The sequence below is a fragment of the Callionymus lyra genome, chromosome 15 (genome assembly GCF_982586985.1).
Source record: "Callionymus lyra chromosome 15, fCalLyr1.hap1.1, whole genome shotgun sequence".
NCBI classification, from domain to species: Eukaryota; Metazoa; Chordata; class Actinopteri; order Syngnathiformes; family Callionymidae; genus Callionymus; species Callionymus lyra.
Genome location: NC_141832.1, coordinates 22,619,704 through 22,645,660, shown reverse-complemented (window position 1 = coordinate 22,645,660; position 25,957 = coordinate 22,619,704). Strand labels below are relative to the sequence as shown.

The 25,957-nt window shown below is 39.5% G+C and overlaps 1 protein-coding gene across 1 annotated transcript; it reads right to left on the bottom strand.

The window, feature by feature from the left end:
- Positions 1-738: 738 nt before the first annotated feature.
- Positions 739-25,662, bottom strand: LOC148065383 (disintegrin and metalloproteinase domain-containing protein 11-like). The gene is made up of 26 exons (XM_087808818.1): positions 25,245-25,662; positions 23,212-23,402; positions 20,753-20,829; positions 20,126-20,192; positions 18,427-18,509; positions 18,294-18,357; positions 16,265-16,325; positions 15,815-15,990; positions 14,409-14,480; positions 14,162-14,328; positions 13,998-14,082; positions 13,042-13,132; positions 12,571-12,622; positions 11,455-11,554; positions 11,237-11,308; positions 11,043-11,135; positions 9,913-9,993; positions 9,791-9,841; positions 9,657-9,720; positions 9,477-9,582; positions 8,856-8,975; positions 8,618-8,786; positions 6,789-6,900; positions 5,900-5,990; positions 3,324-3,341; positions 739-3,228 (listed from the first exon to the last, which is right to left on the bottom strand). Exons 1-26 carry the CDS (start codon positions 25,300-25,302, stop codon positions 3,213-3,215), a joined length of 2,337 nt encoding a protein of 778 aa, XP_087664944.1. The 5' UTR covers positions 25,303-25,662; the 3' UTR covers positions 739-3,212.
- Between the last annotated feature and the right edge of the window lie 295 nt (positions 25,663-25,957).

The following is a 25,957-nucleotide window of genomic DNA, read 5'->3' as shown; positions in this document are numbered from 1 at the left end:
ATCAAGCTGGTTTTATAAAATTTTCTCCAAAATAATTAATTATGATTTAATTTTTTAGATTATTTTTAATGTTAAAATGGTAATTTCATTGACAGGATATGATCATGTTGAAATGCTTAAATTGATGAATCAATGAAAGTCTAATACATCCCACAGGTATTAGAACATCTCATCAATTGGCAGCAATTACCTTTTATGTATTTCATATTTGTGTAATTAACATCTTTTTAGCGGGATTTAAAAAAGGATTTGTGGGGGTGAAAAACAAGTGGAAGTTTATTCACATCCCATTATTGATTGAACCCTATTTTTGCCCTATCATTCAGAATAACATGGGGACCACATGCGACCCTTTGACTGTATTATTTGGCCCTCATGAGCTCAAGTAATGATAATCTAGAAATTCCTTTGATAGCTAACTTTCAAATGTATTTAATATTTAGTTGTATTTTTCATTTCGACATGGAACAGCACTTTTAGTTTTAAGCCTTTTTTCTTTGTGAGTATTTGTTTTTCCTCAAAATAATTGTAAAGTAAATTTAATTAATGCATATTTTCAGATTCACATTCACTATTTTTGTTAATACATTTCTAAGCATAATAGCCTAATCTTTATTAAGGTTTTGTTTCTTTCTATTGACGTAATGGCCCCTTAAAACAGTCGCCCCTGAGGAAAATAGATTGTCCGACCCTCCACTAGACAATGCTGGGAAAACAATAACTCCACACAGTAATGAATCAGATTTAAATCTTTTATTTCCCTTTCTTGGCAATGGATCTGCAAGTCATTGTTCATTATTCTAACTCAATTTGAAAAGTTAGTGTCTAAAAATATGTGGTAGGATGAATCCCATGTTTTCTCCGATAGATCGTATTTTATACCTACATCTGCCACAGACTTCTGAGTGGATGTCTTCTTTTCTGGAATATCATCTACACTTTGGGAACTTTTATAAATTCTATGAGCGTCCACGTAACTGTGACGGCTGGAATGATACAGGAATGTGTGATTCTACTTCATGCCTGCTTTGGCCCTCTAGCAGAGCTTCGCTGATGGCTTGAGGGCCTCATATGCTTTCTATAGAACCAAATTTCTATTAGATAACCTTTTTCAATGCAAATCAGATCAACTAAAAAATGTGAAATGGATAAATATCTTTTCAATTTCTTCCGCCTCATTCAGTGTTGAACATTCAAGATATCTTATTTACAGAAGTGTGTGCATACAGTTGGCTAGTGCTCATATTCGGTAGACTTAGAAACTGCAGACTCATTTTTTTTTGAACGTGCTGCATTTGTGGCATCATTTCATGTGTAGAAATATTCAGGATTTAAAAACACACATGTGATGAATGCATGGGTACAAAGAAAGCTCCAGGGGAAGTTCAATCAGGAACATCTTTCGGGGTAAAACTCTGCACTTTCAGTGGCAGTGTCTCTTTCTTGGGTACTCCGGCTTTCCTCTGGGGTCCGCATTGTTGTGTCCCGATTCTCATGTTTCAGTTTTAAAGCCTTTATTTCTACATTTGTGTCACCACAACTAGAACATTCAGATCCAAGCACCTGTGGGCAGTTCCTATGGTCTTGTCAGAGGAACCAAGGGGTGGCAGTTGTAGAGGGATAGATCATGGGGTTTGGTCATGGGGGATCTTCTTCAGTGTCCTTGAGAGTGTCAAGTAAGAACACACCGACCTGAAAAACATTCAGCGATGGATCACCTCGACAGAGAGATTTCCAGAGCAGCTTCAGTCTTCTTAGAACAATGGTTACCTATGTTTTTTTTTTTCTCCGTGCCCCCTGTTCTGCACATTGTAATGACGTTTTAAGTCCCGGTAAAAAACACGTTTGCAAAAAACTTTTCAGAAAACATTTTTTGTTTTACAGACACAGTGTGAAGTAACAATGGTTTTGTGTAAAACTGAGAGACAAACCACCATGCTGCGTTCAAAGTTTCCACCATGTTAACAGATCACTTTCACCTTCTTTGTAATATATTTTCCAATAATTACTTGCCACTTTCTTCAGTATCAGGAGTGTGCACAAACCAAGGGCTTATCTGTCTTATTGATTGTTTATTGATCCCTGTAACGAAAGTCTCAATAACTTCTCCATTCTAGACCTTTTTTTGACTTGCACTGTTTCTGTTGCCAGCCATCTGCTGTCCCCTCCCTGAGCACCAGGGAACTAAAAAAGTGTATAAAGGATTTAATTTTAGAACCGTCTGAGCTGGCAGTGATGCTTTTTGGACTCTTGAGTTGAAATGTTTTCCTCTGAGCTTCCTTTTTTTTCGACAGTTTAGCCATTATGTTCTTCACATTTGTTGTTACTTTTGAGTGCAACCAATCACATTGGGTAGTGTCTGACACCCTGAACACCTCAACACTCTGTCACAGTGCAAACGCCTTCACGTCTTTGCAACAATTTTAAGGTGAATCCTGATTGAACTCCCTCGTAGGCCCTTTGCAAACATGCGTACAGTCTTGTTTTTCATTAAAAAGATCTCTCATCCAAGCATTCGCTCCGGCTCAGACACACCAATCCCTGTACAAGAGTAGAAACTTCCAGTCTGAAAAGTGAAAAACACACAGATTTTGGTGGAATGTATGTTGTTGGAGACAGGAAGTAACGGTCTCAGCTGAAACTCTCAGCATTAAGATGATCCCAAAACCTTTTTTTTTTTTTACCCAGTTGTACCTCGAATCTTGTGGCATAAAAGAGGCACTGCGCCTACAAAAGTTCAAATTCATGTCCAGTTAATAGGTTGTTTTTTTTTAGCCTTCCAATACATTCTTTGGAAAACATGCTAGGAGTCAAATGTATCCGCCTAAAAACAAACATGTGTCCGTTTTTAGGATGTGTTTAGCCATCTGGGGCTACGTACAGTCATTTGTTTGTCCAGAATGTTGATCTCAGAAGACCTCCATCGAATCAATCCGTGGTCGAGGTCCATGAAAAGAGAAATGGAACAAGTCACTGGAGGACGGTGTCGCTTCAGAAATGGCTGCGATGACTCGGCTGACGTGTCAACAAGAGGACGGAGAAACGATACAAGGAAATGAGGAAAACGATATTCTCTTGAAGACTTCAGAAACGCCGTCAGCAGGAATGGAAGACTTCTTTTTTTCAGTTTCTTTCCCTCTTTTCTTCTTATGGGGGGACGACACAGTGTGAGGGAGAAGGCATGGAAGGACAGGACAAGGAAGACAAATAGCTTATCCACCACCAGATCTGAAAGAGATTGTTGAGACAGAAAAAGTTGATTTAAATATTTCAGTGGAATTAAGATTTTGTAAAAGAGGAAAAATTCATGAAAGTGTGTATACCTTCCACGGCGAATGTTTCTGCATTTTTTAAGCAAAGGAGAGAGAAAAGAAATGTTAGAATATTTAAATAAGTCGATCAGAGTTCATTAACTGCCGTATAGAACAAATGACAAGATCGGTGAAATTATAAAATTAACTTGTATATTGTTACGATCAAAGTGCTGACTCCACAAATATTACAGTGAATGTTTTTGTCTTTTTTAAGCCAGGCAGTGCATGCTAGCAGTTTATTTTTACATTATTAGTAGAAGTTTTACCAAAGGGCATTTAAAAATGAATAAACTATATATTTAATCAGTTGTCGTGAATGTTGCTGCCTTTAAGGTAGATCTGAGCCCCCATGGTTTTCTATGTAGTTCCCCCGGAACCAGAAACATATGACGAGGTGGAGTAATAATGGAACCATTTTTAATAATCTGTTTAGTTGCTCTATTGAACAAAATATAACAGGAATCAGTCCAAACACAATATTTTAATTTTTAGCTCGAAGCAGCTCCAGATTGAAATACTTTCCATTAAACCCACATTGCCCATGTTCACTAAAATCGTTTAGTTATGTTCTGATGAAGCTTAATAAAGCAGTGTCACTATTTTCAGAGTCCACTAGATGGCGGTCTTTGCACTATTTTCATTTTATTCGAACAAATGTTCTAATGAAACATCAGATCATGGTTAAACTGATGGCGCCACCTACTGACCTCTAAACAACATGACACTGCTTCATGAAGCCTCATCAGCTAGAATCACTAGAATCTTGTGTGCGTTTTCTATTGTTGTAAAGTCAACAATCCACTCACACGTTTATTCTGACGGAGAAATATGTAACAAGTGAATGTAAAGCTGAGCTTTTAGAGTAATTGTGAGAAAGGGAAAACCCAAAATACATTTTTATTGTGACCTCATATGATTCAACCGCAATGTGTTCAGTAAATAGAGTTTCAAAATAAATAGGGTACCAAATATCAATCGGAAAATGTGACCATTGCTGTGTCTCAAATCGCATACTTGCGTACTCAAAGTAAGTATTTTTAGTGCGTAAGTGCGTCGCAATTCTTAGTATGCGAAATTTAGTGTGGCATGCACAGTAAATTAGCGTACTAAAACGCCCACAAAACTGAGTATGGTTTGATGGACACTAACCACCCTAAACGGCCGCCATCTTAATGACGTTTTAAACGGAAGTTACGTCATATATAAATGCATAGATATGCATATACTTACAGGTGTATTTTCCGCAGCAGTAGAAGGATGACACGTCTTCGGTGCTGATACTAGCGTAAATATCTCGCGAATATTTCGATTCTCATATTTTCTTTATTTCTTTTTCCAAACTTTCAAATCGGGCTGCCAGCAGGTGTCGGCGATAGCGTTCAAACAGCTGGTTGAAATCATCGTTAAATAGTAGTAGAAGAAGAAGCTGTCACCTCAATTCCTGTTAGTGCATAGCGGCAGTGTTTGATTTGAGACATACTATCTGTGGAGAATTTACGTACTAGTTAGTATGTACACTATCCTGATGCATACTAACTTCTAGTATACTAAGAGAAGTATGTGATTTGAGACACAGCACATGTGTAAAAGGGAGCATATATCCACCATATATAGCTCACTGAGGATTACTGTCAAAGACTTTTTGGCAAATCTCTTGATGATTTTATATTTCATTCTCATACCGGGTACAGATTAGTTAAGAATAGGGGCTGACTACAAACGATTTGATTTGACTCTATTTTATCCTGTACTTTTTCTCACTGAGAACAAAAGACTTAAAGTTTGTGGAGAAGGTAGATGCTACGGTCACAAACATTTTTGATGAGAAAATCTGATACCATCTTTGTGTCACACATCTTTGTAAACAGTTTTCATTTAAAGCATCATGCAGCTTTTGTGCATCGAGTATCATCAGTAAAAAGTTGTTCATCACTGTAATAAGACATGCATTATGGTGTAATAACTTCATAGTGCAAGTCCCTCAATCCATTATCTACAGTACATTCTGCACATTCTCTGACTGGATTTTAATGTATTTAAAAAAAAGGTAAGAAAATGCAGCGAGTTGTTAGACAACCAAGAGCAAATGTACATTTGGACACGAGAGAAAGCGTCGTCACGAGCTACCATGCCTGCAGAGACGACAGCTCCTGGTAAAAGCTCATGCACACGTGCGCCTCTGATCCTCAAATGACTGCTGCATTAAATATTGAAGCTCGTGGTTCAAGCAGTCCTTTGAGGTCCAGGGGAAAGGGGGTGAGCAACAGCCAGCATGCTCGGTGGGAGAGTGCGATTGAGGAGCTATCGTGGGTCCCTTGACTCTTCGGAGTGGACTGTGGAGTGGGGCCGATGCTAAATATGAACTCCTTATGTGGCACCAGTGGAGTCTGAAAACTAAACTGTCTACTGTGGAGGATGAAAAGGTGCAGATGGAGAGCAGGGTAATTTCAAAATCTATTGTCAAAAGCAGTTGTTTTTCCTCCTGTGTTTGGCCTTCTATTTCTGAGGTTGGGGGTAGGGGGGTAGGTGGGGGGTACCCTTGGGGAGAAGCAGACAGGTACACAAATGCATGCCAGAACTCTTACTTAAATCCCCATCCTGTTCCCCCTAGGACTATAGCTGCCAGGAGAATTGCACCTGCGATGGACCCTATTATGATATTGGTGCCACTTGGACCTGCGCAGAGGGAGGAGGAGGAGGAAGGAGGAAGGAGGAAGGAGGAAGGAGGAAGGAGGAAGGAGGAAGGAGGAAGGAGGAAGGAGGAAGGAGGAAGGAGGAAACAAAACAAACACCACTAAAGAACACACGTCAGAGGACGGCATCAACACTGTACATCAACAACATCTAGTCGAGAAAGAGATGCAGGAGGATGATGGGAAACCTCCTGATAGCAAGATGAAGGGGAGCAGGAGGAAACCAGTAATTGGACGGGTGAGGCATGGGCGGGGAGGGGGGGTGAGTGAGGGAGGGAGGCCAGGGGGGGAGACACGTATAAAAAGTAGTGATGAAGCTTCATGAAGCAGTGTCATGTTGTTTAGAGGTCAGTAGGTGGCGCCATCAGTTTAAAAACGACGTGATGTTTCATTAGAACAGACAAAGGAAAATAGAGACCTCCATCTAGTGGACTCTGACAATAATGACACTGCTTCCTGAAGCTTCATCAGGCCATCACGAATAAAAAGACAAAGGAGATAGTAGTGGTTTATTACTTCGGTCTCCCTCTCCTGCTCAATATCACTGTGTCATTGGCAGACTGCAAGAAAATAAGGAAGACACTTGATGATGGCGCCTGCAACACATACATCTCACACACACATATGCTCACGCTAAACACACCCACGCACAGAACCACCCACAGCAACGTCTCGCAGGTTCTACGCCGAAGCCCTGATGTCATGAGTGAGGATGATGAGGAGGGTCATGAGAGGCAGACAGAGAAGAAAGGGGTAAAGAAGTAAAGAAGGGGTTCCGGACCTTTCTTCTCCGGTCCGGTCGGGACCGTCGGCTCAGGGATCGGGTCAAAGACGCTGCAGTCCTTGCCTGTGTAGTCTCGGTCACAGATGCACTTCACCTCGTTGCTACAAGTCTGGAAGAGAGGGATGAAGAGCGTCACTAAAAATAGAATCTCCTGCTGGACGCCTGGAGCACTGCAGATAAAGTCCTTCGCTGACCGCACATACACACTTCTGCGTCAAATAAAACCACTCCCTGACACATTTTATCACTTGATAAACGTTCCATTGCTTCTCTGCTCTTTGTTTGTCTCACTCCCTCTCAAATCAAATGCCAAATTAGTTGCATTTTATGGTTCGATGACAGTTTTAAATTTAATAAAAAATATCACTGATGGATCAGCAGGGATTGAACCAGCATCTCTCTGTTGTGCCTGGATCTTTTCTAGAGAGGACAGTTATGTTGCAGCTACAGTAATATGAAATATGTAGAATAGAAAGAATAGAAAGGCTTTATCCATCAATCACTGTTGGATTACAATAAAATTCAGTGTAAAAATGTAAATCCTGAGTTTAGATTTATATGTAAAGGTTATTTGCTACTAAATTGTAGCAATAGTTCAATTAAAAATGGACCCACGTTAGTGTCAGGGAAGTCTATTTTAACAACTACGATACTTTGATAGAACCAGCTTCAAATATGAAGAACAATTTTACTCCAGCGCAGAAACAATTCCAGGTACCGCAACTAAAATTGAGTTTTGATTTGATAGCAACCTTTTATTATCAAGTAATCTTGTGAGTCTCAGAATTAAATCAATGCTGGTGAACCTCCAGATACTATTGGGTTTATATATAGAAGTCATAAGTGAAACTGGATCAAATGTTGAAGAAAAAAATGAAAGGGAGTGAAAGGGATTGATTTTGGCTTTATTTAATCTATTGAATGTAATATTTGTAGCATACGAGTATTTTAATCATTTATCAGCTGAGGTTTTCAAGCTGTGTTTCCCACTTCTCAAGAGCTGCATTCAACCTGCTTCTGATGCTGAACCTATAAACTGTATATACAGTATATAGAAGATTCCTGCAGTTTAAGGCAAGTAAAATCTCTGCCTTTTAAATTGTATTTTAGGTTGAATTCAAGACCAACTCAACAATCAACCAAAATTGAATTGAAAGATTAAAAAAAAAAAAAAAAGGCAAATTTCTGAAAAAACACTCGTATAGCGTCGTATATGTTTTTGTATTAAAACAACATGTTTTTTTAATGCCTTCAGAAATGAACCCCCGACATGCATCTGTTGTTTGTTAGTTTGGCTTAATTCTTTAAAAAAAGAAAAAATAAGTATTTTAAATTTTAAACTAACTAATAAATTATGTGTATACCTGTATTAGAGTTTTGAAAGTTGATTCAATCATATTTTAATGCCTTGTTTTTACATTCATGGATTGACTTCTTAAAGGTCGTCTAACAGATTAAAATATTTTACGATGAAGGACGCATCAAACTAAATAAACTACTAGCTTGTTGTAAATTATAAGGTGAAATGTACCTCCCTGCAAAATTGTATTATATTAAGATTAGAGTTTAAATGTCATGAATCTCCAATTAAAATACAGCAACATTCATTTCTAACATTCTGGAGAATGACCCAGTTGGCGTTAAGAAGAGATTTCACACAAACAAATAACTAAATATTTCCAAGAGAAACAGCATTTTAATGTAATGGAAATATTAAAAATAGGCCTATATTTATTTTTCAAACTAAAAACTAAACGTTTGAATGTATATAAATCCTTCACTGACTGGATACACAGGATAAATTAAAGATTTAAATGTGTTTTTACCCCATGGTCTGAGCAAATGCGTCCCAAGTGTGATCCTGCGCAGGTGCTGAGGTTGAAAGCAGCCACAGGGAGGCAGCGTCGCTCCAAACACATCATATTAGGTCCACATGGAGTTCCATCCTCCACGTAGCCAAGGTCGGAACCATCCTCCAGCATAGCGTGGCCGCCTCTGAAGGCCACACACCAGCGAGTCAAGAAGGGGAGGCGGACCAGCGGCTCGGAGAGACTCCTCACTCACCGACAGTCCAGGTACTTGTTCTGGTGGTAGAGCGTGAAGCTGGTCACCTCGCCCTGCAGGTCCCCGAACTTGGGCTTCATGGTGATGTTGGCGCAGAACAGAAAGCCACAGAGAACGTCGCTGTGACAAGATGGAGGACGTTAGGATTAAGAGGAAATATCTTGTTTAGAAAAAGCACTTAATTACAAACAAGATGCACAATCCTAAAAATAATTAGTATTTAAGTGTTGAGGTAATATCTTCTGTTATATCTATTGAGATATTTTGATTTATATTAACGATTGAATAATGTGTATTGCGGATGTTGTACCCTTATGGCTATTGCCATGGTTACCACTAGTCTACTTGTTTGTCCCCAGCATAATAATTCATACTGGCGGACAAATCCAACGAGGTCCTGCAAAAAGTAATGTTGCACGTCTGCTCGAAAATCACGTTTTCCTCGATATAATGTTAGTGATATTTATTATCTGTTATGGCGAAAACATAATGATTGGTCTCCATCCACATCGGCTTGTGTTTTATGTGGTGTCAAATCTGAACCTTCAGCCACACCTTATCTCCATAAAACCCACAGGAGAGTGATGGCATTAGCGGGACCGTTAAATCCCCGTGACTTACGGCTTGTTGCACTGCAGCCACCCCCGACCCTCGCCGGCGCGTCCACAGTTCCCCTTCTCCGTCCCCTCGGCGTTCAGCTTCTCGTAACAGAAGCGATCCGCCGAGTCTGCGGAGAGATGCATGATGGGTGAGAGACGCAGACACGACGTTGTCGAAAAAAAAAGGTTAAAGTAGAATTACTGTATCCCCAAAGTCCTCTGCACTGTCCATCCCGAGTCCTGCACCGCCCGCCATTACAGCGTCCCTGAAGGAGGAAGATAAGAAACAAATCAAGCAGTTTGAATTAAAAGCCTGGAGCACAATCCAGTAATTACCTGATTACTATCACACATGTAGCCGTCCAGCTTGTGCACATTGTGAGGACACTAGAGGAGAAAAAAATAATTCAAATCATAAATCACGGAGGTTATTTTATAATGCGAAGGATGAAAAGTACCTGGCTGGAGTCTCCAGTGCAGGTCTCTGAAATATCACAGTCGTTGACAGCCTCTCGACACACCACACCTCTCTGCTCGTACTGCAATTAGAACACACAGTACTGTGAATGTTAATGTACTGCAGACACACAGAGACTCAAACAGTCACAGTCTGTTCCAACAGAAATACTTACAAATATTTATAAAAAACAAACTACATTATCTCATTCAATTAATAAATATTTGTTCATAACTTGATGTGTGGATAACTCTCAATGCAGATGTAGCATTTATTATTTTAGTTAATTGATTGTAATCTATTGTTACTTCTAATAGTGTCAGTGTCATCATCCCTTTTTTTAACAGTATTCCAGTCTAAAAAAAAAAAAATTAATGCATTATTTCCTATGGCATATTCAACAACAGCACACATAGTTTCTGTGTTTTCCTGCAATGCTGAAAATACATGTGAAATAGTTTCTGATATGACAAGGACATCTGAATAACTTTAATTTTAAAAAAGTGATATAGTAATTTTGAAATTGAGTTACATATGCACGGTGGCAATCATTTTGAAAAAAAAAAGAGCTTGTGGCAAGATATCAGAGAAAAAAGATCTATGAACTATTTCATTCTTGGAGCGGTTAACTTTAGGAATTTTTCATTTATAGCCCATAAAATTAAATAGTTGATTTTAAAATTGGTGAACTAATCTTGGAACTAGTTCACATAGAAAGTGAACTTTCTCAACATTGACCCTACTGTTCTTGCAGACTGTTTCTGCAGGAACCAAAAACTTGACAAAAAGTCAAAATAAGGTTATTTATGAAGAGAGACAACAAGCCAATAATGTCGTATTTTAGGATCTTTCAAAGTGCAAAAGTTAACTATTTTATTTGCTCCTCCTCTCACGATTATGTTATATATGATATGATGATGATGATTTCCAAGTAGAAGACTACTAGATAAATATATGCTGATAACAAATTTATGATATTCTCTGTGTAAAAATGATCATTTAATTGAATGAGAAGCGAAGCTTTACTTAAATTATAATGATTTGTTTCGGTTAACACATTCAACAAATTACCAAACAAGACAGCATTGTTTAAAAGAACACAGACATGAGTTGCATTCTGGGTAAACTCACCTTGCAGCCACTGCAGCAGAGGCCGTTACTACACATGGCATCATGGGTCAGCGTACACTTTTTACAGCAGGCTCCTCCATTACGAGCGCACTCCTACAATTATACACACACACGGAATAATGAATCATTCCCGGAACACACCGACCTCTGTAGGCTGAAGGTTAGAAACCCGATGATCAAATAAATCAACCCACCACCAGTGACCCGCAGTCACACTCTTCCCCGACCTCCACAAAGCCATTTCCACACTCAGGAGGGTCCAGCAGCTTCATGGCAGAAGGATGTGTGATGAAAAGTGACAGGAGATAAAACAACATTTACACAGAATCAAGGACAGCAAATAAGCACTTGAAAGGAAAAACTAATTGACAAGCCTTGAATACTCTTTCGCAACAGCCCACGTGATCCTCACCTTGTTGGGCTTGTTGAAGAGGCAGCTTCCGCCCCCCTGCAGCAGGAACTGGATGTACTCGTCGACGCTGCAGCGTGAAAACTTTCGGGGCAGATAGTATCTGGATTTAAACAGATAAATAAAGCGCATGAACAGATTTGCTGCCAGTAGAGGCCGTGCCAGGATCTGCTGGGTGTTGATGCCAACGCTTCTCAATCTGACATAAATAAAACCATCTGGAACAAAATGGTGCTCCAACGATGAATGATAAACGGCTTTTGTTAGATCAGGTAAGAGAGTCTTAACAAGAAGGAGTTTTCTCGCCTGTAGTTGATACAAAACGCTGCAGCGAGAATTCTGACCTGCTCTAGTAGAAGAACTCACATTTCCCAGATCCTTAAAACTCTTCACTGGCTGCCAGTGTCTTTCAGGATCCATTTAAAAGTTTTTGTTCTTATTATCAGATCTATTCATGGTCAGACTCCTCCTTACATCACTGAACTGATCCAGCCTTACACCCCAGCTCGGGCTCTGAGGTCTGTGGATCAGAGTCTACTGATGGTTCCTGAACATGCTTCCTGGCCAGACGATCTTCCTCTCCCTCTGTGTTTGATGGATCTACTGACTCCTTCAAGAAACATCTTAAGACATTCTTATTTGTTCAGGCTTTTCCCTGATTTTCTGGGACTCCTATGTTTGTCTTATGTGTCTTGGCCTTTGAAAGTATGTATTTTAGCTGTATCTTGTTTTTGATTGTTAAACCGCTTTGTGACCCTTGTCTAGAAAGGCACTTTACAAAAAACCTTTACTTACTTACTTAATTTCTTAAGAGTCGAGTTATCATTTAAATAAAAGACAAGATCTTTAAATTCCGTCATTGAGCATTAATTTCCTGAGGGGCCACATTTATTTAGTGGCTGTTGTAAGGGGCCATTCAGCCAAAATAAAGGAACCAAATTGATCTAAATATATGAAAAATATTATTTTATTGTATTTTTTTCTAATATAAAGCTCTAAAGAGTCGCAATAAACTTCAATTTTAAGCAATATAATTAAAAGTTCTTGTTGTAGTCCGGACCCTTGTGCGGTCAGTTCCATATAGGGCGCAGAAAGAAGTCATGTGACATGAAGACTCACCCAGTGTCCTCCATGATGCAGCCGAGCCAGGTATCTGGACACTTGCAGTCTCCTGTGAGCATCAAAGGGTTATAGATGGGAAATTAAAATGAATCCCAGATTAAATGCGTGGTGACCAGCCGAGACAACTTCCGCCTGGAATTGGATTTACGACCTTCAGAGGGCCAGAAAAATGAAGAAGTCTCTGCTGGTCACATCATTCATCTGCTTTAACGACGGCAACTATCCCGACGGCAGCTTCTCCTGCTGGCATTAAATAATGGAGCTAATTGCTTTTCATCATTCATCACCGGGATCATTGTTCAATGGCAGCGATTTTCATTCCAACGCTCCCTCCTTCTTGGTTGCAGGTGAGCAGTCACTTAATGGAGAAGCATAATAACAGAAGGGGCTGATGGTCATGCACACACTCACACCCTCCGGCTGTGGTTACACCCCCCCCACCCCCCACCCTCCACCACTCACGTTTACCTGCAGAGTTGCGAATGTTATTCCACCTCATCCCGATGTTCTGCCCGATGCTCTGACACAAAGTGATGGCCATGGCACCAACATTCCCAAACTGAAGCACAAGAGTTTCATACGGTTAAATATGTTTACATTTTCTCCATGTACTGAAAGTAAAACAGAATTATGACCTATATATTCATTGATTCTGACATTAAAACAATATGAACCATGTCACGTTTACTTAAGGTTACATGTGTGAACCACTTTAACATGGAATTTAATGACATCAGTCAAGCCCTTGCAGGAGTCAAGGTCTCAAACAAGTACAATTTGAAAAAAAAAAACTTGCTCTTTTTTGTTAGAGATTGTGCAGTAAGCTTGACTTGAGTTTAGAAAGCTAAACTGATAATATGAAACCTTTCAAATTATTCCCTCGTCACTTAAACGTGAAAATGGGACAATCGATGAGAAGGTTCTGTATTTAACTCTCCTTGCAAGTAAAATGCATTGTGATCTCTGATGTCCCTTCTTCGTCTAAGTTCACAGCCGTAAGTTAGATTTCTAATGTGATAACATGTTCAATTTTGAAAAGGCATGGTCCATGCAGTAGAACCTGAACCATCACATCAATGATGTTCTTCACTACGTAATTGTTGACAAGAGCTCCAGACAGTTTTTAATTTAGTAAAATATTATAAAAAAGTGTTGAATCACAAAAGATTTACACTTTAAAGTTTAAATAAAACTATATAAAAGAAGAGAAAAACAGACTCCCAGAGAATCACGGTGAGAAACAGTGGCGAGAAAAAACTTCCTTTCAACAGGCTGAAACCTTGAGCAGAACAAGACTCAGCATGGACCGCCTTTTGCTGTGACCAGCAAGGCTTTATAGAGAGGTTTTCATGTGTTTTTAAGACAAGCTGTTACACACAATATACTGTAATTTATAGTTATCAGACATGTAATGAGATCTTTACCTCATTTATGCCTCCTCCTCTTATCGAGGAACAGACTCCTCCCATGAAGGCCGTCCCACTCCGACCACTCTGAAACGTCCGCCCTCTTACGGCCAGAAAATAATAAAACATTAGTATTATTGTCTACATGCACAAGCGCTCAAATCATTAGTAAGTTGTCGTACGAGAAAAGGTGGACGACGTCGCTCTGCTCCCTGATGTTGTCCTTCCTGTACTTCATGAAGTTCTGCAGAGTGATCACCGGGTCCTCCACCACTGGCATCATGTTTTTGGCCGTCCACGTCTCCATGGCGATCAGCACGATTCTTGTGTTCAGCTGCTCCTTGTAGATCTGGGGAACAAGCCTGTGATCTTCAAACTTTTGTGCTTAGAAATAGAACTTGGTTTTGATTAAAAACAACAATATCTCACCGCGTCAGCCATGTTGACTACAGCTTTTGCAAAGTTCTTTGTTTGACTGCCAGAGCGACGCAGCTGAACAGTCTGTGGAGGGAAAACAAAATGTGTTACTTTCTTTGATATCCATTTTAAATACTTTCTTATCATGAAAATAATATTTATTTAAATATGGTGAAGAAAAGTTTCCCACAACTTATTATGATTTTACCTTGACCTTATTAACCTAGAATGAAACGGTCAAGTCCAGTCCCGAAATAGTCTTTGTAAACCTAAAAACAAAATCTACAACAAGATTACCTTTTTTTACAAGTTTTGATTTGATTGTACAGCTCACTGTACAGTGTTTCGCTTCTTGCTCTTTGTTGAATTGCTGGGATCTATTTTTCCTTAATCAACTATAGTCTTGTTTCAACTGTATAGTGTCTTGAGATAACTTTGTTATGATAAGACACTTTAAATAAAATTGAATTGAATTGAATTGAATTGTATATTATTCCTTCTTTTTTTAAAATTCATTTTATGTGCAGCTAAATGACTGCCTTGGTGCTTCATTCAGATTTTCTATCGCTTATTTGGGTGTTATCTTATTACATTCTTTTATTCTGTACCGACACCAAAAGAAATGTTGTGTTGATAACACTGGGAATAAAAGTTTCTGATTCTGATTGCATTTAAATATATTCTACAGCAAAATAAACATTGCATATGTAATATAGTTTACTATTAAAAAACGATTTAACATAAATAGTAGTAATGTAGTTAATATTTAAAATCAATTGTATAATATTTGATTTTATGTATGTTTCATTAGAAAAATAGGATAGAAAAGATCTACAGATAAGGTAAAACTGATATCGATAAAGTACAAATAGAGTCAGAGAATAAATGTATTAAGAAAATTGATGTTTTAAAAGTAACATGTGATGGTTAAACTAGTGATGTCCTGATGAAGCTTCAATGAAGCACTTTCATGTTGTTTAGAGGTCAGTAGGTGGCGCCATCAGTTCAAAAGTTTAATTAGTACAGCTGTTCAAAACAAATGAAAATAGTGCAGGGACTGCCATCTAGTGGACTCTGAAAATAATGACACTCCTTCATGAAGCTTCATCAGACCATCACTAGGTTACACTAGTAGACATATTGTAAAATAGCCATCGGTAATATTGCTAAACTGTTGGATTTGTAGTAATATTTTGACCTCATGCGGGTCGCAAAGATGGTGTAAGATAGCCACGTGTGGCCCCGCGCCTGCACTTTGTCTGTTATAGGTCAACATGTCAACATAAACATTAACCTTGGTTGATTTAAGAATAAAATGACTTGAGCAACTTGATTTGACCACCGACCCATGAGTCGAATGGCAGATTTTCTTTATATCAAGGTCTGTTACAGTAAAATGGAAACATGTTTAAACTCACCATGTCGTGGTCATTGACGACCATGAGCTCGATGTATTTGGTCTCAGTCTGGACAGAGGGTCTTCGGGCGTATCTCTTGGATCTTCTCAGTACTGCAGGCTCCTGCTGCTCCCTGGTTTGGTCCGGTCTGTCATCATCACCTCCTTCGCCATCTCGCCCACTTTCCTCATCACAGTCTGGACACACACAGAGGCAAACGAAAACTATGGTACCTCTGACCAGATAATCCACATTTACAATTCAATCTATTTAACCTAATGTCCATAGTTAGTGTGAATGTTCATGTTGTTATATTTACATTATCGTTTATATTGAACTCAATATGAAATAATATGGTTTTATATTGGTGTAAATGTTTAGGAAAAGGGTGAATCTACACGTGTTTGATTACCATTTATATCCAAATAATGGTTATTTTGAAATAAGAAATGTATTTGTTTTATCTTGTACCTGTGCAGGAAGGTGAAAGTCTGACATCTGGCATCTGGCGGATCAGGTGTGCACCATCGTCCTACATGAGAACATCAAAAAGACACAAAAGACCAAAGTCTATTGTTGAATCATGTGGCTTTAAGAGGTTTTTGTAGAACAAACCGCGTTTTATTTTATGAATGCGAGTATAATGTTTCAATGTGAATTTGTATTGAGTTGGGATTTTTCGTCCAAGTGTAAGGAGACGTCTCAGGTGTAGAGTAAGTGAGTAGATTTAAGTGTCTTGTAAAATTATGCTAAGTCAAGTTGAGTCAAGTAGGGCTGGAATAGTGTGGGTGAAAAGAGCCATTGTAAATAAGAGGAAGTGAAGTCGTATCAGCACTGGTGAACAAGATGAAACCCTACTCTTGCTCGTCTGATGTTCTTCCGTGTAGCCTCTTTATCAAAGTGATTGATGTACAGTAATTGGCTTCTGGGTTACCAAAAGGGTGAACCTCTCCCTTTCTACTGGTGTAATCCCGATGAATTTAAACATGTCATTGTGGAGCCCCTATTCAAAAAAACAGGCTTCGACCCGACTGACCTCACTTTTATCAGGTCTATTTCTAAGCTTCTCTTTTTGTCCAAGATCTTAGAGAAGGGTCTGAGAATCTGTGTTTGTTCCTGGATCAGAGCGACATCCATGAGAAGTTTCAGTCTGGCTTCCGTAAACATCACTCTACGGAGACAGCCTTACTGAAAGTGTCCAGTGACATCATGACGACGGCTGACTCAGGTAAATTCACTTTTCTGGTTCTCTTGGATCTGTCCTCAGCCTTTGACACAGTTGATCACCAGATCCTGCTGAGAAGACTGAGGGATGAAGTGGGACTGTCTAGATAACAGTGGTTCTCATCATACGTTTGTGGGTGCAGTTTCAGTGTATCTGCCAATCAAATGAGCTCTGAATCAGCGGCTCTGTTGTGTGGAGTCCCTCAAGGTTCTGTTCTGGGTACTTTATTGTTTTTGCTGTTCTTGATTCCCCTGGGTAAAATCATTCAGAGATTTCCTGATGTTTTTTTACCACATTTTTGCTGATGACATCCAGCTCTACTGCTCATTTGATCCAACTGAGCTCTAGAGGCTGAACAGTTTAGTCAATTGTTTGCTAGAAATCAAACAATGGCTGAGTGAAAACACTTTGCAGCTAAATGTGGACAAAACTGAAACTCTGGTGATTGCTCCTGATGATAAGGTTCCAGGGTTGAGTCAGTACTTGGGTGACTTAGGTCAGTCTGTCAAACTGAGCCTGAGAAACCTGGGTGTTGTATTTGACAAAGACATGTCTCTAGTTCAACACTGCAGAAACTGAACAGAAACTGTTTCCTTCAACTGAGGAAAATCTCTAAACCTGGCAAAATGATGTCTTCTGATCCGTGCATTTGTGTCTTCTTGTATAGACTATTTTAACAGTTTATTTTCATGTCTATACAAGAAGGAGCTGTCTCGACTGCAGTTATCACAAAACTCAGCAAGAATTCTGACCCGCTCAAGTAGAACTCCGATTTTCCTGATCTTTAAATCTCTGCATTGGCTGCCAGTTTCTTTCAGGATCCATTTTAAATATCTGGTTCTTACTTTCAGATCTATTCATGGTCAGGCTCCTCCTTAGATCAGTGATCTGATCCAGCCTTACACCCCAGCTCGGGCTCTGAGGTCTGTGGATCAGAATCTGCTAATGGTTCTTGTGAGTTACTCCAGGCCGGTCCAAATAGGAGGAGACTCCAGGAAATAGGAATGTTAATTGATTTCTGAAAGGCATGCAGGGACATTGTCTTGTAGAAGTTTGGTGACAAAGTTTGAGGGCTCAGACTCGTGTTTTGAGTGGCCTGTTGGAGATTGTGCTTTAAGACGGAAGAATAAGATAAAGGAGGACATGAAAGGTAAATATTGATTCAAGTGGTCGATCAAACAGGTTAAGAGTGGAGAAGGCTTGGTGTAGCAACCCCTGATGGGGAATACCAAGACCATGTCTAAAAGATATCCAAAAGTCCATCATTTTGTTTACCTGATTGCTTCCATTTCTCGTTGGTTCAATGCCATAAGAGAAGGCGCCATCAGAGAACATACCGCTGTAGATGGAAATAGGAAATTAGAGAAATGTAAAGGTCGAAAAACGACGAAGAGCGGGTCAGACTTACCAGAGTCCTTGACAGGTGGACAGAGCTGCCCAGGACCCTGGTGAACCTCTGAGCCGTCCCTGGTAGTAGCAGTGCTCTCCTCCCTGTGGACATTACATACATCGTCTCATTTTCTTTACTGGTTAGCAGATATTAGGTCAGGAAAAACCTCTCACAGGCTTCACTAAAAACTCTGGCACAGTTTGTGGCCTACTTAACGGCTGCTCGCGTCTCCTCTGACAATAGTCGCCGAGGTAGACCCTGCACGTGGCTGTGTTTGATAAATGAACGGGTGAATGAAGGGGGGGATTCTCTCGCTCCCAATAAGTAATGGCCGAGTTTTCACAATTTCAAGGAATGCAAACACGTTTTCTTAAGGTTATCTGGACAAGGGTGCAGATGACGCACGGATTTATCACACCTCCCATGTAGAGCAGAATCGGCTGAAGCTCCTGAAAAGCTCGGTCCAGCAGAGCGTCAATCTGGTCAGGAAGCAGCTTCTTCTCCATCTCTACAGGCTTCTACTTGCTCCTGCTTCAACCAAAATGACTACTTCCCGTAATAAGCTCGTACATTTTTATTCATATCTTACCATCTCAGCCTCCCCCGACTCACTTTTCTTCCTTTCTGTTGTCTGCCAGGGAACCTAATGATACTGCTAACCGGTAGCCATGGTTACATGCCTGTGATTGGTCAGGTGGTCTGCGGGAGAGTTTGGTGCTGCTCGTCGGGGAAGGACGTTAAAAAACATTAGTTGTGCCTGTGGTCAACAATAGGCAATGCCTTTTCTATTTCTAGTTTCTCCATATTATCTTCTAGTTCTAGGTCTCCGTGCTTTTTCACCACCACAGGCATCTGCTGCCTTTTCCTTTTCCAAAGAGTGAGAACAGTGTACGGCTCGCCGCTGACAGGCAAACCCACGTACACACCAAACCCAGTATACGCGCCTGGCAGCCTACTTCTGTATCAAAGCCCACACTCTCCAGAAATAGATGAAACGACAGTATGAGATCAATTCATTCGAATTACAATGATAAATCCAACACTAGTTCCAAAAAGCATGATCTTAAACGGACAGTCTGAGATTAAAATAGACTTTCGTAGACATCAATTTACATATAACGAAAATAACCGCCAGATAGAATGACCGGTCACTGCATCTGAATGTGATGTTTAAGTGTATCATGTAAAAACTAAAATGTCTTACATCTAAAATCTTAAAAACCAATATCAGAAATTGTCGCAACAAAAGTCACAATAAAAAAACCCGAAGCATTTATTTATCAATTCATCAGACAATAAAATCAGAATTAAATTTACGACCAGTTATTCATTCTAGTCAGTGTTTTTCAGGTTGTACACTTTGTTCTTGTCTCTCGGATAATGAATAACACAGGATTGAGTATAAAGATGCGACCGAAACAGTTCTTTCTTCAGAGTAAAATCGTACATTCGTTTAGAAGGTTCTGTATTAATCTCTCCTTGTACAAGTAAAATTGTTGTGACTTTTGAATAATTTCCGATCTCTGAAATCTGTTCTTTGAGTTTTAGAAGTCACTTTCCTAACCTGAAAAAACAGAGCCACCACTTAAAAAACATACATTTCAATGTATTACTATGTAGGGAAAAATGATAAACTGTCCAAAAATAACAATAAACAATTATTACCGGGAAAATGATTAAAAATAAAGGTCAAAGCTAAAAGAGAAAATATTCTCACCAAAGTCTGTGAGTGTCTTCCATCCTGGTTAACGTGACGTTCCACATATTCCGAGGCGAGAAGGTGACTGTGGAGAGAGAAGAGAAACTTTATGCTAACTCATGCTTTCACTCTCATGCGGTCAGTATTTAATTCATGAGAAATAGCTGCTGACTTGAATTTAGTGTGAAAACATTAGTAGGTCTAAGCTGGGTAATGGATGTCACCCTTCAAAATACAAGGTTTATTATTATTACTGTGTATTTCTGTTTGATTAATAAAGAATGGCTTTTGACTGATTTTGTATTTCATTCCATTTAAACCAATGTGTAGCCAGTGCCGAGTGACAGTTAAATTACTGCAGACAAAGCATTAACTGTATTTATTGAACTGTAAACGTGTTGAGTAGAAAAATATCTCTGGTTAAGAGAGCGTCATCATCATGGAATATAATATATTTATCTATATATATATTTGCTCTCTTGTCAATTCAGTTGAGTCTCATGAATATAAAAGCACCACTTAGGTATTCCCCGACTTGTCACGTGGAATACTCGGCACAAAGACACTCATGAGAGCAGTGACGAGGAGCAACTTCTGTCTCTCCGGTGATGTTTTTCACAAGAGATTCTCAGCAGCAACACTCACTGGTTCAGCTCCAGGTCCAGAATGAAGGTTCGCCCGAACGCGTCCACTTGGAAACAGCTCTGGGCCAGATGGATCGGCTGCAAGATAAATTGGATCGGTGGTAAATCAAGAGCAACAATTCGCGCTAAGTGTGTCACTCCGTTGTAAGCCTCTTTTGACAAAATGAATTATTCAGCAGCAGTCGATCGAGCACTAAAAGTATCCGGGGCGACTGAGATGCGATGATTGATAAAGTCGTTATTGTCTGCGTTCGCACTGGTACGACCCCTGACCCATTAAGAGCCGCCGGGCCCGTGATGAATGGAAGGGAGGGAACTCGTCGTCATTTATCCGTGTAAAAGTGACTAGTGTACATCTGCCGGAGGTGCCGAGGCTGCCCACCCAGCAGAGGATTTAAACCGGGCCGTAAATGTCAGTGTTTACATCTCAGTCGGGAGGAAGCAAAGGCTGTGAATCACTATTGTTAATCACACTGACCAGCTGCTGTGTCGATGAATCCTTGACTGTATATATAAACCTGACAATTATGAGTTATTTCAAAAGAGAATAAACAGCGAGGCAACATTAGAATGGAAATGTCATGTATTAAAGAGCTGGAAAGTGGGATCTGTGGAGATCAATTAAATATGGAGACTCAGAACGACAAGGTAATTCTTAGTTCTCCTGGACGCCGTGGCTGACACAGTCCTGCTTCATATTTAATGGGGCCACACTTCAACACACCCCTGAATAATGGAGACGAGTCAGAGGGCTCGGCGCGGCAACCGGCCGACGGTCCGCGATGACTTGAAGGTGAGCTTCGTCACGTGGCCGCTGAGCATAAACCAAACATTCGCCGGGAACATTTTCCGTGGTGAATATGATTCACAACATGCGGACGTACTGGAAGATTTTTCAATGACTAACTGGGTCAGAATCACAAGCTCGGGGTTGAAAGTACTTCAAGACCACCCAGTTACGGCAGAGCGCAGAACACGACATTTAAATGTACAGAGAGAGAGAATGAGGCTGCTCTGCAAGAACAAGACGCACAATGAGGTTTGCATGCCTACACACCAGTCAGCTATAGTTATATTAACATATAACTGTGTAATAAATATTTCATTACATTCACCAGAGTTGCCTGATGTAGTCTAAGAAGTCAGCATCTAAAGAGAGGAGCCATTAAAAGCAGAACATTTCATGATAAAACAGTTAAGGAAGCATATTTGATTTGTACCACGTCACCCAATAATAATAACATCAACAAGGAAAATATATTAGGAATGTTGTGAACAAACGAATACTACAGTTATACCATTCTATTTCTTCCTGGCTCGCTTTTGTCTAATTTCTGATCAGAAAATAGTAGTCGAGTAGTAGAATACTGTGAAAGAAGAAGAAATATTTGGACAAGAAACTAAACGAGAAACTACACACTTTTTTAAAAACATCACATTATTGTACTTTTTTTTCCTTTAACATTTATGAAATGTAGCGTTAACGGGTGATACTCTTCACCTTCAAGTGAGTGATGTTTTCTTAGTCAAGATAACAAAGATAATGTATTTTCTTTGCTTTGAATAATGGCTCGATTTTTATTGTTACTATATATCTGTCATTTTTTGCAAGAGTTGTGAGATTAAGATTGAATATAGTAGAGTAGAGTATAGTTGTGCATGGTTATAATAATTTGCAATACATTGATTGTTAACTTAATCTGACGATACTGTTATATAATGTAACATAATGAGATGCTTCCTGAGTGTTGCTCATTTTATTTTGAAATACAACTTTGTGTGTCCTTTTTCCTTCACAGTAACATTCGGATGACACTGACCAAAAGAGAAATAGTCAACTACTGCAGCCAAGAGTCACAGAAGTGTTTGAAAGACAAAGAAAATATAACTCACATTCAAATGAAATTAAAAAGAAGAAAAGTGCATTTTTCCATCATGTTTTTTCTTTACTTCAAGTGCTCATCGCTGTTGTTTGAATATAGTTGAACGCTCTGATATTTATTTACACAGGAATAAGACAAATGTTTAGGTTTGTTATTATACTGGTGATACATATAAAAATTAACTTTTATTAGACGTTTCACCTCTTCCAATATATAGTAGTCTTTTTTTCTGTTTTTTATTTACACATTCATAAGAAAACAAATGTTACTATTAACATTCTTTGAATGTTAAATGTTTGATTGTTGGTGCTGTTATTTAACAAAGTTGTGTAATTAAAAATACAGGGTGTTTTTCTTGAATCATAGAAAATAAATGGTACTAAATCATGGTACTTTAAATCATGAGAACATAGTTCCAAAATAAAGGGAGAGAAAAAGTATGCATTTTCTGTCTGGGTTTATTTTTCAAGTTACTCTTGTGGTATATTGTGGTATATTGTTATCATGATATAAAATCGTCCATATCGTGATAGAAGATTTATCTCATTACACCCATCCATAGTGACACATGACATACCAATGTGTCCCTGACACTGTTCTTCACCCTGGTATCCAAGTGCTGATGGGCCATTTCCTCCTCTGACTTGATCTGCTGGACCAGTCGTTTAGGGTAGGTGACCTCAATCCCTGAGTCACTGCTGCCAGGTGGTCCGGCCAAAGAAAACCAGTCCCAGGTGGTTCCATCCTGCTCTGGGCTTTTGTCAGATCCTGGAATAAAGTAAACGGACATCATATTGGTTTTGATGTGGACGTGTTAAATATTACACACACATATTAGAGTAGGGGTCGACTTCATGGGACTGCTGGCTGTCCTTTCTGGTATATAAGCCACAATAGATCCAAACAAGCAGCCCTGATACTAGATCAAAAAAACAAGAGAGGGACAAGAGGACAAAGTGACCCAGTTGTTTAGGACATCCCGACCCAAAGAGAGGGTTGACAAGATATGTTTCATCACAGTTGTTGATAGATTACTGAGGGTGTGAACTGGATCTTTTAGGCACTCCAATCCATTACAGGTTGAGATGTCACTCTGTCATGTCATGGTCCTACAAGCTGCACAATATCCAACCAACATAGTCCATAGAAATTGACTCCAGAATGGAAATGTTCTTAAAGTAACATCAGATCATTGTTCTGGTCGTTTGAGGAAGTTTTCAACCTCGGGTGTTGCTTAAGATTTATCTATTTCTTATTTTTTTTGCAAAAGAAATGCAAGATTAGATCAGATTTATTCATGTGTATTCCCATCTAGGACTAAAGTGTTGTGTGCATCATTTAAGATGTGTCCTGCCAATCATTGATACTTATATGGTTATTTTAAAATGCATGTTGAGTCTATACTGTATGTTTAATTTTAAATTAGGGAGAATAAAACTAAAATAAAGCACTTAAGTCTTTAGTCTTGTTATTATCATTTATATCAGCAGTGTATCGTGGCACATTATTAATACATTTTCATATTCAGTATTTCTATAGAATGAGGAGGGCTTCTGGAGTCAGAAAGAATTTTGGAAAGAATTTGGGCTGTATAAATAATAATAATAATTTATAAAAATAAGACAAGATACCAGCACAAAATTGTAAAAAAAAAAACACTAGATGCGAATCCATGTCATCCATTTTCTGGTTGAGTTGAAAATTCTATGCACTTGACATGGGTCTTTAAGACAGTTGTGTGATTTATTTTTAATTACATGACTGTGAATGTTAGTCCATCATGACAATTTACTGCTAAGGGGATTGTAAGCAATACCGTATAAATCTGTGTATCTTGAACCTTTTTTTTTCAAGGAATAAGGTCACATACCAACAATAAATGCACATTATCATTTCCTGTTTAAATGACTTCCAAACATGTGGACATTAAATGTCAGATATCGAACCATCAGGTCTAAACTGGCTCATGATTTAAACATGTACATCAAAAATCATCAGAAGAATTTACAAAACTGAAAATTACTTAAACCTTTTCAACCAATTTTAATCTATTTCAATAGGCATTTTGTTCAGTCATATACTCAAATATCATTTAATGACAATGGCATCTTAATAAAATGGCACAAAAAAGTAAACTTGACACATTAATATTCATCAGGAACCAACAAGAGGAAAATAAATTCAATAGGAATTGTTCTTTAATACTCTCCTGGTAGTCAACAAGTGAGACCTTCATCAACTATAATGTTGCATCAAATAGGTTGAAATAGTACCGTTAAAAAAAATCACCATTGACAGAAGATGTGAAACAAGATCTGTGAAAGAGCAGAAAATGTGACTTGTTGATCAAACCACTATGTCACCATGTTCACTTCAAAGCTGAACAACTCAACATGTACTGTGACTCAAGTTATGCTATTAATAAAAGATGATTCTGTGCAAATGTGTGGATGCATCAAGTCTCCTACATCCCAGCTCAGACAGGCCACCCAGATGATTGACAGCCTCAACGGAAAACAAGTGATGTTGCAGAAAAGAGAAATAGAGGGTATTTCCCAAACACCCCCCACACACACCACACACCCTCCTCCCTCCTCCTCTCCACCTCACCTGCGATGGCAAGCCTCTCGCCCACTGCAGCAAAGACCACGAAGCACCACACCAGCATCCTCTTCACATATTCCCCACGATCACAGCATCGTGGGCCGCGAAGATGCCGAGCAGACGAGAGGAGACAGGTGGCCTCAGGCGATGACAGACAGTCCGAGGGCCAAACATCAGCGGGTCTCAGACCGAACAGATCCCGTCGCTCTTCATGTCAAAAAGATGGAGAAAAAGAAGACGCGACAGCACCGGGTTACTAGCGGGTTATCAGAGAGCGGTCCGCGGGTACATCGCTGCGTGACGGCTCGATGGGTATATGGAGGAAAAGTGTGAATGTCAGGCTGTAATATGCGGAAACGGAGGGATGGGAGAGCGGAGAGAAGTGCGTTGGTCTGCGGCGAGGAGGACACGCGGGACCGCGGTACCCGCCCCTCATCCCGGCCAGTCTCCTCCTCCCGTTGCCATGCAGCAGGGAGAGGATGCGACAGGGAAAGGTCCTCCTCGCTGTGTTCTGGGCTCATCGTGACTTCGATGTCGCACATTAGACAAGAGACAGCGTGTAGGCGGATGCACGAGCAAAAAGTTGCACGAGTTTTTGGCTGCAGATCTGAAGCTGAACTTTGGCAGGAAGAGAAAGATCAATAATGATTGAGTTAGGTTCCTAAAGTGCAAGATTGCTGGTGGGATTGGATGACACCTTATGGGTCCCCGAACTGTTT